Genomic DNA, 15141 nt, shown 5'->3' with positions numbered 1-15141 from the left:
AGTGTACTCATCTATTAGAACCAATAAAAATTTACTTATAATTGGAGACAAAAGTACATGGAAAAAAGAGTGTAAGTGCATATAGAGGAGAACTGAAGATCAAACCTTGGCTTTCTTTTTACAGGTTCTTAGATTATGTCTCAACTCCCGACAACCTCCGCACTTCCGTTTCCCCATATTGGATTGGGAGAGCTCTAATGAAGACTTCAAGCGTGATGCTTCCCTTGGCCCGGCCCTTAGTTTTAACAACTTTGGGGTCTCGAATACATATCCCAAGTACTTGAGTGGGAAGAGAGTTAGACTGCACTTGGCTAGCCAATACGGGTATGTGAACTTGCCTCTCTTTCTTTCTCTGCTCAATCTCAACCACCAATTCAGAGTAAAATTCATCTAACTTCTTTAAAATAAAGTCGTCATTATCGAGCTCCTCATTCACTATTCATCGTTTTGCCATTACGGACCACTTTCTAAACGGGGTTGCACCTTCGTTACCTACTTGACTTGTAGGTTTTCCACCCAACAACTGATATCTAGAATCAATTGTCCATCTTCTTAGAATGTAACGCTCGGGAATGGAATTTAATTGCTTCTGGTCAAATACGGCCAGAATATGCCTGCATAATATACCTGAAGTCTCAAACATGGAGCAATCACAAGTTGCACTAACAGCATCGAAATCGTTGTACACAATAATCATATGCCCTTTTGACATTTCATTATCCCCACGTTTCCTTCTTACATTGAAGGTAGTCTCATTGCCAATTTTACTATGTTTCTTACCCTAATATAATCTACTACCATTAAGCTCAGCCAAAAAAAGGCCAAAAATTGTTCTTGTATAGTATTTTCCAGGATCATCTTCCAATGGGCTACCTGTAGTCATTGTCGGCTTTGAATTTTTTGACTTGAAATCCTCTTCTGTTTCTTTCCTACGACGGTCAGCAAGCGCTTTCTCATATTGATCAACAAAATCACGCAGAGAAGTCTTCTGGTTAACAAAACCATCGAAGAAAGCATTCTTGCTTTCACTGCGTTGACTAGAAGTTATGCCTCCAGTGAAAGTACCTTTCCAATAGGCCGGGACCCAGTGAATCCTTAGCTCCCACATCTTACTTAGCCAATCATTCTCATTAATTTTATACTTCGAACATAATCTTCCCCATTCCATCTCACATTCATTTATATCACCCGTGTTATACCAATGGTAGTAATCCTTTGGAAAGTCACCATCTACCTCTCTCATTGCAGGAACATGCTCAACTAAGTGCTTTGTTATGTGCCAAGAACAAAACTGATGACGTGTATTGGGGAAGACATTCTTAATTGCATTTCGCATCGCCAAATCCATATCCGTAATAATAGTTCCTGGAGCTTTTCCATGCATACATTGCAGCCACTGCATAAACAACCAAGTGAAGGTCTCCTCAGTCTCATCAGCGAGGAGCGCACATCCAAACAATGTAGATTGCATGTGATGGTTGACCCCTGTAAATGGTGCAAATGGCATCAAATACATATTGGTCCTATAAGTCACATCGCTGAAGGTCATATAAGACTCTCTGGCCCTCGAATCAGCCCAGAACATATATCTCAATGTACACTCTGAGTCCAACTCAATAGAAAAAAAGAAGTCATGCTCTTCAGCTCGTTTCCGTTGGAGACGGTCGGCCACTATCCCAGCATCTAACCCCATATTATTTTTCTTCTTCAATCTCAAATGGGACTGCACTTGCTGTGGTGAGAGAACACCATCTGCGCCATCGGATTGGACATTAATGACTTTTGTAATTCGAGCAGCCTGCAACCCAATTCCATGGTAACTATCCATCAAATTTTTAACAGTCTCCTTATATAGTCGGTTGTGTGAACGATGCATGCGTCTTCTAAGTGGAGAAGTGAGTTCATGCGAATATTCGTCTTCAAAGACTGACACTATCCACTTCTTGCCTTTCACGTTAATCGCCATCTTCGCCTGACAATCAAACCTAACAGTGCGACGCGGAATCACTTCCTTACCTGCCTGTCTCTTGTCATTAGGGTTTTTCTTCCCCTCCTTGTCACACACATACTTTCTGAATATCACTTCCTTTGTCTTGGTCGACTTGTTTGTAGTAGATTTTCGCACTCCAAAACCTTTACTCAAGCCATAGGTATTATAACATATGTAAGCATCTTCAAAGCTATCAAACTCCTGCCCAACAAATGGCCTTTTGTCTACACTCTCCTCGTCATTCCTTTCCTCACCATCTTCTACTTGGTTACCTTCATTTAAATCTTCCCCTTGATCTTCTAGTTGGTTACCTTCATTTAAATCTTTTCCTTGATCTTCTACTTGGTTACCTTCATTTAAATCTTCCCCTTGATCTTCTACTTGGTTTCCATTATTTAATTCTTCCCCTTGATCACCTAGAATGAAGGCGTGTTCATCAATATCATTTATCGATAGGCCGCATACTTGCGACACAGCGTCCTCAACAAACCCTAAGGATGTGCCACATACTTCATCAACATCAAACATAGAAGCGAGCAACGAAGCATCATCCATTTTACTAGGTCACAACACTAGATAACAAACCAGCCAACTACCACAAACCACCCATAAATCACCACCAAGCCACCCATAAACCACCACCAAGCCACCCATAAACCACCATAAACCACCACCAAAGCAGTCATAAAGGAAGAAATATGTCAGAAAACGAAAAAAAAGAAGTTAATACGCAAAGAATGGAAGCAACTATTCAAAAAAAAAAAACCATAACTAGCAATTCCATAATTCAGTGTATCATTTACACATGATTCCATCCCTATCCCCTTAGAGACAAACTACAAGTAAAGAAACATGTCCATAGGCACTCCAACCCATCTTCCTCATATCATCAACTAGCAAAACAGATAACCACTTGAGCTTAAAATCATATTTGCCAAATGCCCTCTAGCACCAGAAAATTATTTTGGAAAAATTACTGTATAGGTATGTAATCATTTTGGATATTTTTTTTTAAATGACGAAATATTAATAAACGGAACCGAGATGGTCCTCTGATTTTAAGAACTGATTTGAGTCTTTGGGACTCATAATCGGTTCATCTCTCTCTCTCTCTCTCTCTCTCTCTCTCTCTCTCTCTCTCTCTCTCTCAGTCTGTTTCAGCATTTTTTTATTTTGGATTTTGAAGACCTATTGGGAGTGGGCCTTTGGATTTTGAGAACTGATTGTGAGTCCTCCAAACCAATTTGAGTCTTTGGGAGTTGGGATTTGCAATCAGTTCTCAAAATACAAAAAGAACAGTGGCTTCAATATCTATCCCAAATTGAAAGTAAATTGGGAATATTTGATTGTGGCATATTCCTTCTATCTGTTTGTTTGTTTGTTTTGAAAACCGATTGGTACAAGGCTAGTTTAGAAAATGTATCCCAAATTGACAGTAAACAGTGTTCATTTCTTAGCCTTTCATAGTTCAGAAAATGTGAGTTTTTCTTCCTATCTATTTGTTGGTTTTGGATTTTGAGAACTGATTATTGGACACAAATTTACGTTTAATTTTGAGTCCAATAATCAGTTTTGGACTCCCAATTAATCCTTAAAATCTAAAAGAAACAGGGCCTAAGGATGTTTCCTATCGATAAAAAATAAAAATATGAGTTTGAATAGGAAATCTGGGTTTCAAAATAAACCCTAATCTTAAACAAAAGTGAATCAGCAGTGTTAACACCCAAATAAACACAAACTAAAAAAATATGAGAGAAATCTCAATGACCACAACCAAGAGGAAATCTGGGTTTAAATAACCCAAATCTCAATGAAGAAAGAAATATATGAGAGAAGAGAAATCATATCTAAAAGTGAATCAGCAGTGTTAAACCCAAAAAATCAGCAGTGTTAACCCCCAAGAAATTCATGTAAACCCATTTCCTGTGAAAAACCCATTTCCTGTGTTAATCACAACATCTGATTTGTTTATTTCTAATCTTGAACAAAAAAAAATTGAAAATAAACAGAAAGTAATACATACCTGTTGAATCCGTAGAGAAGAAGAAGGAGAAGCTGAGAGGGAGAGAGAGAGGTGAAGCAGCAAAACCCAAAAAAAAAATCCGAAGAGAGGGAAACCCGAGAGAGAGAGAGAGAGAGAGAGAGAGAGAGAGAACCAAAACCCAAACCCTAGTTTTTTTGGGTTTTTTTTTACGCTGGAAAGAGAGGGGGAGGGAGACGATCTTGAATTTTTGGGGTTTTTACTTCTCAAAATTTAAAACGTGATGTGGGGACACGGCTGTAATTTTTCAAATCCTCTTTTGTGGTTTGTAAACCTCACATTAAATGGGACCCACTGATTTGGGCGAATGGAAACCCAAAAACCCCATTAGTGCGCAGATAACATCTCTATGCACCTGCGTAGAAACACTTCTCTCTCTCTCTCTCTCTCTCTCTCTCTCTCTCTCTCTATATATATATATATATATATATATATATATATATATATATATATATATATATATATATATATATATTAGTAAAATGATATTTCATCCCCTTTTCGTGTATTTCCACCCCATTGGCTTATTCTTTCCAAGAAATGATATTATTTTGTGGATAGTCAAATAGGATGAGGTAAACATATTTGAAGAAACCCATTGCCTTTTTCTTTTTATAATCCTAAAAAGCACAAAACACAAATCTAGAAGTTCTTCTATTGTGAAGATATCTAACAAGTCTCATAGAAGGGAATTTGATGAAAATATAAAGCACCTTTTAATGCGCATTGTATTTAAAATGTAGAAAAAAAATTAGAAAGAAAAAACGTTCTAGAAAGGAAAATGAAAAGAAAAAGAATACTCCTCATTGTAAAGAAAAACTATCCATACACCAATGCTCTATCATTAAGAATGTTTTCCAGCTCTAAATATTCTAACATCAAAATTCTTAAGCTATTTGCAAAAATGAGAGAGAGAGAGAGAGAGAGAGAGAGAGAGAGAGAGAGATTTTATGGTGTCACTCAAGTGAGCTAGCCAAGTGTGTTGTAGGAGCCTTGCCCCTTCTAGTTCTTGGGTCTTGGCAACCATGGACGAGCGCTATTATTTAAGTATTGCTCCACCGGTTGCGAGGTGCTATCTGGCGTCCCCATTCCTTCCATTGGTGATGCCCCAACATATTGTTGTATCACTAGCACCGACGCCGTTGCAGCGAAATCTGATGATGCCAATAGATCCCCTACCGCCCCTAGCTCTGGGCACTCACTCCACTCTGTCATCCCAGTCGTCAACAGCGATACCATCCCCTGCCCCCTCCCCACAATGTAAAGATCGTTGATGATGTCCAAACAGCTGTTGAAAAAAGTGTGTGTCAATTGTTTAATATGTTAATCTTGAACCACAGTCAAAAGGTGTGAAAAATTGTAAATGTCATATCTTGGAAAGTAGATGCTGAAAAAATGGTGCATTGAAAAGTGTTGAATAGATAAGAGTCCTTATGTATTCATTAAAATCTCATTAGTGCTAAGTTTATTTCATCAAAGAGTCTTATGCGGAATTCTAGTTATAGATTATATTATCAAAGCTATTTCAAAAAAAAAAAAAAAGATTATATTATCAATGTGTCTTATGAGAACAACTACGTTGTTTAATCTAATTTGGAAAAGCAAAAAGATTTAAGGAGTCTAGGAGTCGGGTGTCTTATGGTGTACCTATGAGTCAAATAAAAAGAATAAGAAGAAAATAAACAAGGCAAGTAGAAAGAAGAGAAGAACAGAAGTTGTCTTGTAAATCTATTGATTTCAAAAAGATTCAAGGAGTCTAGAAGTCGTGTGCTCTTAAAATTTGGTGTATCTATGGGTCAGATAAAAAGAAGAAGAAGAAATAAGACGAATAAAAAGAAGAGAAGAAGAAGAGAACGGAAGTTGTTCCATAAGTTATTTGATATATATATATATATATATATATATATATATACTAGTAAAAACCCCCTGCGAAGCACGGGCCGATCAAGAACTGTACGGACCACATCATAGGTTGATCCAAACCATCCATGTGATGGAACACAAAATCAATAGGTTGTGCCCGTAAAATCATTTCCATAGGCTGATCCTAGCCCTCCAATCTATAGAGGTTTCCATAATTTGTTGTTCGTCTGAAGGTGCCCGGAATTTGTAAATATTTTTACAAGTGTGCTGAATTCGTAATATCCTCAAAAAATTAATAAGGAAAAATAGTTTTTTCATAATTGTCATATTTTGATACCTCTTCTTTGTAGTTTTTCCGTAATTGTCATATCGAGGTACCCGTTGTCCATAATTTCCCTCCCAAACTTTACTCGGTAATGATTATTATTGCTAGCTTCTTTCTTTACTTATTATTGCTAGCAACCTTCCAAGAAATAGTATTTACGTGCAGCTTTTCATCACATCTAATAAGACCAATCTCTGAATACATACAATTGCAAAGGATGGGCAAGACATAGCGTTTGGAGAAGGTGGCTAGAGAACATTCATACCTTTTTTACCCTCACATAGATAGTATGTACAGATATGTGGGGAGGGCAAAAAACTGTAAAAATCATCCACATTGACGTGTTAAATTGACAAAATTCTCTCCTTTTCTCTTCTGCTATATAGTAGTATATATATGTATATCTACTACTATATAGCAGGAGGAAACAAAATTTATTTTCTTTTTATCTCGGATTTACACGTCAGCATTACTCTTTTACCATTAACCCCTTTGCTGATATCCAACATCTATCTCTATGAGAAATTATTTGAGGGAAAAATCGTAATCTATATAGCAGAAGAGAAAATGGAGAATTATTGTCCATTTAACACATCAATGTGGATGATATTTACCGTTATTTGCCCTCCCCACATATCTGTACATACTATCTATATGAGGGTAAAAAAGGTATGAATGTTCGCTAGCCACCTTTTCCAAACGCTATGTCTTGCCCATCCTTTGCAATTGTATGTATTCAGAGCTTTGTCTTATTAGATGTGATGAAAAACTGTACGGAAATACTATTTCTTGAAAGGTTGCTAGCAATAATACGTAAAGAAAGAAGCTAGCAATAATACGTAAAGAAAGAAGCTAGCAATAAGAAAGAAGCTAGCAATAATAATCATTATGTGGTAAAGTTTGGGAGGGAAATTACAGACAACGGGTACCTGGAATGACAATTACAGAAAAAACTACAAAGAAGAGGTATCAAAATATGACAATTACGAAAAAACAACTTTTCCTTATTAATTTTTTGAGGATATTACGAATTCCGAACACCTGTAAAAATATTTACAAATTCCGGAAACCTTCAGACGAACAACAGATTATGGAAACCTCTATAGGGAGGGCTAGGATCAGCCTATGGAAATGATTTTACGGGCACAACCTATTGATGTTGTGTTCCATCACATGGACCGTTTGGATCAACCTATGATGTGGTCCGTACAGTTCTTTGTCGGCCCGTGCATCGCACGAGGTTTTTTACTAGTATATATATATATATATATATATATAGAGAGAGAGAGAGAGAGAGAGAGAGAACGGTTCCTACACATATGTGTAGAGAGTTCTCTACACACTAGCTTAAAATACAGTGGGGCCCCACATTGTTTGGGTGATCCAAGCCATCCATTTTAAAGGCCCTCACATAGATAGGGTGTCTACAAAAAATCAGATCCATAGGATCATCCTAACCCTACGATTTGTGGAGGTAAAATGGATGTCTTTAAACCTTCACAAATTAGTCCATTTTGTGCCTCCACAGTTCGAATGGTTAGGATGATCCTATGGATCTGATTTTTTGTGGATACCCTATCTATGTGAGGGCCTTAAAAATGAATGGTTTGGATCACCCAAATAATGTGACCCCCACTGTATTTTAAGCTAGTGTGTAGATAACTTCTCTACACATATGTGTAGGAACCGTTTTCTCATATATATATATATATATATATATATATATATATATAGAGAGAGAGAGAGAGAGAGGAAACTGTTGGTGAGCTTAAGCTCACCAAACTTATGGTGAGCTAGCTTGCCCAATCACATGGGGGCCCACTTTGTTAGGATGATCCAAACCATTCATTTGAAAGTCCCTTACATAGTTGGGGGGTGTACCAAAAATTAGCTCCATAGGATCATCCTAACCCCTCCATTTGTGGAGGACAAAAAAGGACAAACACAAATCTGCCCCATTTTTGTCCTCCACAAATGGAGGGGTTAGGATGATCCTATGGAGCTGATTTTTGGTACACCCCCTATCTATGATAAGGCCTTGCAAATGAATGGTTTGGATCACACCCCAAAATGTGGGACCCATGTGATTGGGCAAGTTAGCTCACCATAAGTTTGGTGAGCTTAAGCTCACCAACAGTTTCCTCATATATATATAGAGGAATAAGATTGTACGCTCGACCGTACCTAAAGTTAGGTACGGTAGAGTGCCAAATCACATTGGTCCCCCATTTTTGGTGGGCATCTAAACCATTCATTTGCAAGGCCCCATCATAGATAGGGTGCATACCAAAAATCAGCTCCATAGGATCATCCTAACCCATCCATTTGTGGAGGCCAAAATGGACAAACAATGTTTGTCCACAAATCTGCCCATTTTGGCCTCCAGTTTTGGAGGGGTTAGGATGATTCAATGGTGCTGATTTTTGGTATGCACCCTATCTATGATGGGGCCTTGCAAATGAATGGTTTAGATGCCCACCAAAAATGGGGGACCCATGTGATTTGGCACTCTACCGTACCTAACTTTAGGTACGGTCGAGCGTACAATCCTTTTCCTCATATATAAATAAATAATATATATATATATATATATATATATATATATATATATATATGTATGTGTGTATGTGTGTATGTATGTATGTATGTGTGTATGTATGTATGTATGTATATGTATGCATAAACCAAAATAAAGGTTTGAAAATTTATACGATGAACGAGTGGACATGTTCACACACGACGGAAGTACCACCCTTGATATTTGATCTAACAGCAGCATCTTAAAAACTGTGCTGCTGTCGGATTAAATATCAAGGGCGAGATAATGAATATGAGCATGTCCACTCCTACAGCATATAATTTCTCAAAATTTAAAGCACTTTGTAACAAAACCTTATCGCTGATACCGTCTCCTCGCCGTTGTTCACCACCTTCTCCGTGTACACCACCGACTTATCATTCACATTCTTCAGCCGAAACTCGTTAATATACTCGTCGTCGAGCTGCCTCTCCCTCTCGTAATCGGTCATCACTGTCAATATCTTCGAGTCATCGGCTCCGACGTCCGACGGCTCCACCACATCCTTCCCCGCCACCAATCGGAGCACCGTTAGACTCACTCCGGGGTGCTCTGACATCCTCCAAGCATAAGCAAGAGCCTCCCTATCGTCGGGCCCACCAAAGAACAACATCACCACGTGGTGGGCCACGCACACCACGGTCCCACCGCCACCTCCGCTGAGCCCACGGTCAATGAGAATCCCCACTGAGCACGGCGCGTTCACCAGCAAGTTCTGGTTGACCGTCCGTACAGCTGGATTGGTGGCCTCAAGAACGCCGTCCACTGCCTGTTGTCATATAATAAGATAAGATATCACAAGATTTGACTGTTGGATGATTGGTTATTAGATTAAGATTATGCTTAGATGAGAAATTATTGTTAGAGAAAATGTGTTGGAAATGGTTGGAAATAGAGAAGAAAGAGATGCTTCAAGGCACGTTGTCGCTTTCCTTACGACAATATTCGCCCCTTGCACAAACAGTAACAAGAGGTCTCACATACTTTTTTATCCAAAGGTGAATCGAGGTTTGATTCCATTTAGTGCAAAACGACATCAAACATTTGGTCTAATACCGGACTTCATTGTATCTTGGAGGCAAATTTGTGGTACCGCTTGCACACTAACTGGTAGTGGCGAATATCGTCTTAAGGAAAGCGACAACGCGCCTTGAAGCATCTCTTTCTTCTCTATTTCCCACCATCTCGAACACATTTTCTCCAACAATTATACGGTGCCCAAGCGTGTAGTACGATGAAAGTACCGCCATTGATATTTGATCCAACAACAACCTCTTAAAAAGTAGGCTGTTGTTAGATAAAATATCAAGGGCATAGAGTCCCTAGGGACTTTGCACCATATAAAATCTCATGCTTGATTAGGTAACTAGATTAGATTAGCAATTAGGCCAGAAGATTTTATCACCTGTTCCTTGTGGAATGGGGCAATAATTAGCGCCACCCGCTTCTCCTCGGCGATATTACAAATATCCTCATGCATCGAAGAGTAGGAGGAAATGGCCGACAATGGCTGAACGGAAACGCCCGTAGATTGGTCGACGTAGTTTTGGAATGCATTTGCGATGTGCTCGGAATTTTCCAGGGCCGGACTCACAGCGGCCCTGGACTTTCGAGTGCTATGGACGATCATCATGGCCGATGCTCGGCCGACGAGTTCTACCAAGTGAAGGGCATAAATGAAGATTGGAGATTTCTTTGTTGGGTAAGTAGATTCAACTAGGTTGATAATAGTAGGAACATTTCTAGGGCTGTGGATGCAGGCTATAAGGCGGAGCTCGGCATCAGGTTTTAATCCTTTTATTGTTCGGCGCTTGTTAGGGACTATTCGGCGAGATGGACCATAAACTGCAATCACCACCGGCGTGATCATGCTGGTAATTGCAACCGACGTGAGCACTAGGACTGCGAAGGACGACTCATCCAAGATCTGCCCATGCAAAAGTATCACTAATTTCGTATCAGTAAAATTATATTTTCACCCCCTTTTATTTGTCTTTTCTTGAAATAAAGGCAGTTTTGGGGAAAAAAAGACAAACAAAAGGTGGCAATGTTTTTTTTTAAGATGGTTAAGCTCGGGTTACGCGGGGACCCCGGCAATCTTGTTAGTTTTGGGGGAAAATCAAACAAAAGAGGGTTTTGTCTTTTCTTAAAATAAAGCCAATTCTCATGATTGAGAAGCTATTTACATGAGACTAGGTACAAAACTTAAGTCCCTGTTTGTTCTGTCCCTGTTTATTTTGGGTTTTCAGAATTGATTTTGAGTCCAAACTGATTATTGAACTCGAAATTAAGGGCCCGTTTGGATGCCGAAAAGATTTTGATTTGGATTTCTCACATTTGAAGCCCATTTTGCGTTGTGATTTGGATTTGGATCAAATCCTTGGATTTCCAATTCACTGACTGACCATGAAAAAATCAGATTTCCAAATATGTTGTGGAAATAAGTAATTGGAAGTCCACAGATTGGCAGTTTCCTTCATCCTCTTTGCTCCTCAACCTCTCCCCTCCAATAGGAAGTACCCCCTTCCCCCTCTCTCTCCCTCAACATGAGCTGCTAGATCTATTCATTTTGTATTCAAAACTCAATTCCAAATCCAAATACAAAGTACGAGGTATCCAAACAGGCCCTAAGTGTAATTCTGAGTCCAACAATCATTTTTTAACTCAAAATAGAAAACAAACAGGGCCTTTGGATTTTGAGAATTGAATCTCTGTCCAAAACCGATTATCGGACTCTAAATAAGGCCGATTTCATTTAGATTTTGAGAAGTGATTTAATTTTAGCCGAACCTGATTATTGGACTAAAAAATAATGCTATTCTTAGTCTATAACCAGTTTTACTCAAGAACGCTATTCTTAGTCTATAACCAGTTTTACTCAAGATCACTTCCCAAAATTCAAAACTAGCAGGGCCTAAACATAATTTTGAGTCCAATAATCGGTTTTGGGTTCAAAATCAATTTTCAAAATCCAAAACAAATAGGGAATTGTATTTTGAAAAGTGATCTACCTTTTGGTCCCTTCCAACGTTGAGGACTATCATTTCAATGAGACCTCTGGTATTCATGAGCATTCCAAGTGTGATGCCTTCCCTGAAGGGCATCTTATAGAAGAGGGCAACCACCATGGTTCCCACCACTTTCCCTGCAGATGCCAAGAGGATTACAAGTAAAAGAAATCCCCACGTCGACGGATCACTGAGCAAATATACATTTATTCTCAGACCACTGAGAGCGAAATAGAGTGGCAACAACAACCCCGAAACGAAATCCTCCAACTTCTCCATCAAAGACAATCCCAATGGCCCATTTGGTATGACCTGTTGTTGCGGAAAATAGTTCGATTTCAGATTATAGCAATGAATCGGATGTAATTGCAGTAATAATGGAAATGTTATCAACACAATCATATTTTGATATTTGCACAAACCCAGCTGTCTTTTCTTCATTAATTGTCTTATGAGAGCTTTTTGGGAAATATAATAGGGAAAATTACACTTACACCCTCTCAACTTTCTGACAGTTTTAAGTTGGACCTCTCTAATTTCAAAGTCATCAACGACACCCCCTGACTTTTCTATGTGTCTTTTTAACATGACCGAGACGACAGAAACGATGAAATATCCATAATGCCCATCAACTAACCCTAACTGGAGGGGTCCAACTCACTGCCCATCAACTAAACCTAACTAGAGGGGTCCTAACTAGAGCATCTATTAAGTTGATGGGCACGATGAAATATCTATAATGCCCATCAACTGATGAGGGTAATTCTGTCATCAGAATATTATCCCAATATAATAACCTTATGACTGCTCTTTAAATATTAAAAGACAAGATGGTTTGTGAACATATCAAAATATGGTTGTGCTGATAACATTTCCCAGTAATAAACCTAAAGAAAATAAAAGTAAGCATTACCAGCCCAAACACGAAGGCCCCGAAAATGGAATGAATCCCAAGCGCATCCGTTATGAACCCACAAGTCATCACACCTGTCAAGATGCTACACACATAGAACTCGTTCACCGGCTCTCCCTCCGGCGTTCGGCGAATAACCCATCGGATTGCCGGCCTGATGGCATATATGCAAAAGAAGACGAAGGCTACCCCGGACAGAATTACCTGTTAAAGTATAAAAGATTAAATAACAGCATCTCTAACAATTTACGCTTTTGAAGTAATTGGTTGTTTCACATGGTATCAGAGCAATCACTCCGGTTTCAAAACTCCTTGATATTAAAAATCCACAAGCAATGGCCAAAAAAGGGAGCTACATGTGCCACATGCAGGCCAACCCTAAAAAAAGAGGGGCCACACGTGAGGGATAGTGTTAAAAGCATAAAAGATTGAATAACGCTATCTAGCTTAAGCTTTTGGAGTAATTGGTTGTTTCACACTACCCATATAGAAGCCAAAATGGCGCCTTTATTTTCCGCAATGGCGATTACTAGGGCAAGTAGGACCCATGCTGCTACGTCGTTAATGATGGCCGATGCCATGGCGACCCTTCCAAGATCGGTGTTGAGGAGTTTGAGCTCGGTTAGGATTCGTGCGAGGACGGGGAATGCAGTGATGGAGAGGGCCACACCTAAGAAGAGGAGGAAGGTGCCTTGATGGATGTTCTTGGACATGTGATTCTTTAGGAAGAAGGAGGAGCTGATGCCGACGACGAAGGGGATGGTCATGCCTGCCAAGGCTATTGATATTGCCCGCCATCCTGTCCTCTTGATCACTATGATATCCATCTCGACGCCCACTAAGAAGAGGAAGTAGTGAAGTCCCACATTAGCCATGGTCTCCATCACTGAAACACTCTTCAAGGGGAACAACTTGGAGGCCAGCCACGCGTTTTGCCCTAGGCATGATGGACCCAATAGTATGCCACCCTACAACCACCACCACCAAAAACCAAACATTCAAGCACGGAATAATAAAAGGGATCCTTAACTACAACAATATTCCCTCAAATTTCTTCTTCTTCTGATCCCTTGTTAAAGGATAAGAACGAAGAGGTGGTTTCTTTTCTAAATACATTCTCTCTTTTTTCCTTTGTTTTTCTTTTTGTTTTTGCCATGGCACTTAGGTTTGCTCACCGAAGGAACCCAACTAAACAGAGCCCAGAGTGTCCTTTCTCTTCCATCTTTATCCATGGCCGAATTTGCACGTGGGACATGATTGAGGTGATCATGATTTCATTTATCTTGTGAGCTACCACCATGAGATCGCCCAATTCAATTGGAGTCTCTTCTGCTCAATCAAGGTTGATAAATATCAATCATCGAAATTTCTCGAGAATGCCATGAGGAATCCTCCTTGGGCGTGCATGGAATAATCTCGTCGTAGCTCACAAGATGAACAGTCCTGATCACAACACCCATATGCCAGGTTTACCAATGAGCCCGGATAATGATAATGGAGGAGTAATAGAAACCGATAATAATAATAATAATAATAAGAGGAAGAAGAAGAAGAGGAAGAGGCTTACAATGATCTCAGCGACCACCCGAGGCTGTCGGAAGGGCTTGAGGATGAAGGACAATGCCCGAGTAGTTAAGACGACAAGAGTGATTTGAACAAGGATAAGAGGGAGTGAATAATCGAGAGGGTCAGCTCCCATCCAAATCCCTTGGGTTGTAACCATATTTGGCGCAAAACACACCACCATGGTGTCTGTTATGCTCTCAGTCGCAGTCTGATTTATACCAAGCGTCATCTTCTTCAGATCTAAACTCGCCATGACAAGACTGATGCAGTCCGAAAACCCAAAGGTTAATTCGTGGCCTAGCAGCGGAGGCAAAATAGACAAAAGAAGACAAGACCCTTCAAATTAGAACTCAACATAAATTAAATTTCCTAATTGACGATTATGAGACTTGTTTCACGGTGCACGTTCTTGATTGTTTTCGTCTGCATCAAAGGCCAATTCTATTGCACATCGCTCTCGTAAGAAACAAAAATGATCAAGAGGTATAGAAGAAGAAGAAGAGGAAAAAGAAGAAGAAATGAAAATGTCGAGAGAGAGAGAGAGAGAGAGAGAGAGAGGTGTCAGGAAGGAAGAAAAGTAAGCAAAAGCAAAAAAAAGGGTCAGACTCGATAGTTTTTACCACAAGTTGAATTAGTTGTTGATGTTTGAGGAATTCACGGAAAGTTTAGTGGAGGGACTGTTTTTTCAATTGCAATGCAAATGCAAATGGACCTCCTTGAACCCATTTCTTCATGTTTGGAATTACAACTCACAAGCGCGGAGCCATCTGATTGATTTTTCAAGTCATCATTCATGTTTGGCCATCATGAAATATTTGTCATCTCAATTGTGAGGGACTGGGGAGAGACAAGAGGTC

General features: G+C 39.5%; 2 protein-coding genes across 2 annotated transcripts; both read right to left on the bottom strand.

The window, feature by feature from the left end:
• Positions 1 to 781: 781 nt before the first annotated feature.
• LOC143869888 (protein FAR1-RELATED SEQUENCE 5-like) lies at positions 782 to 2545 on the bottom strand. The gene has a single exon (XM_077376446.1). The coding sequence runs from the start codon at positions 2543 to 2545 to the stop codon at positions 782 to 784; it is 1764 nt and encodes a 587-aa protein (XP_077232561.1).
• Positions 2546 to 4819: 2274 nt separating this feature from the next.
• On the bottom strand, positions 4820 to 14828 carry LOC143863053 (cation/H(+) antiporter 15-like). Its single transcript, XM_077373874.1, has 7 exons — positions 14286 to 14828; positions 13201 to 13686; positions 12719 to 12922; positions 11809 to 12117; positions 10203 to 10724; positions 9112 to 9566; positions 4820 to 5319 (listed from the first exon to the last, which is right to left on the bottom strand). Exons 1-7 carry the CDS (start codon positions 14535 to 14537, stop codon positions 5034 to 5036), a joined length of 2514 nt encoding a protein of 837 aa, XP_077229989.1. The 5' UTR covers positions 14538 to 14828; the 3' UTR covers positions 4820 to 5033.
• Between the last annotated feature and the right edge of the window lie 313 nt (positions 14829 to 15141).

This window comes from Tasmannia lanceolata, unplaced genomic scaffold (assembly GCF_043159265.1).
Source record: "Tasmannia lanceolata isolate RefF3 unplaced genomic scaffold, GAP_Taslan_0.1 ptg000003l, whole genome shotgun sequence".
In the NCBI taxonomy this organism is placed as follows: domain Eukaryota; kingdom Viridiplantae; phylum Streptophyta; class Magnoliopsida; order Canellales; family Winteraceae; genus Tasmannia; species Tasmannia lanceolata.
This window is presented reverse-complemented; position numbering and strand designations above follow the sequence as displayed.

Bases quoted from the DNA above. Each gene is read 5' to 3' on its own strand.
- LOC143863053 (XM_077373874.1), bottom strand. From the start codon at position 14,537: ATGGCGAGTTTAGATCTGAAGAAGATGACGCTTGGTATAAATCAGACT. The intron at 9,567-10,202 runs GTGATAAAATCT...ATATGACAACAG, and splicing joins CCCCATTCCACAAGGAACAG to GCAGTGGACGGCGTTCTTGA. The intron at 5,320-9,111 runs GTTTTGTTACAA...TTTTTTCAACAG, and splicing joins GAGACGGTATCAGCGATAAG to CTGTTTGGACATCATCAACG.
- LOC143869888 (XM_077376446.1), bottom strand. From the start codon at position 2,545: ATGGATGATGCTTCGTTGCTCGCTTCTATGTTTGATGTTGATGAAGTA.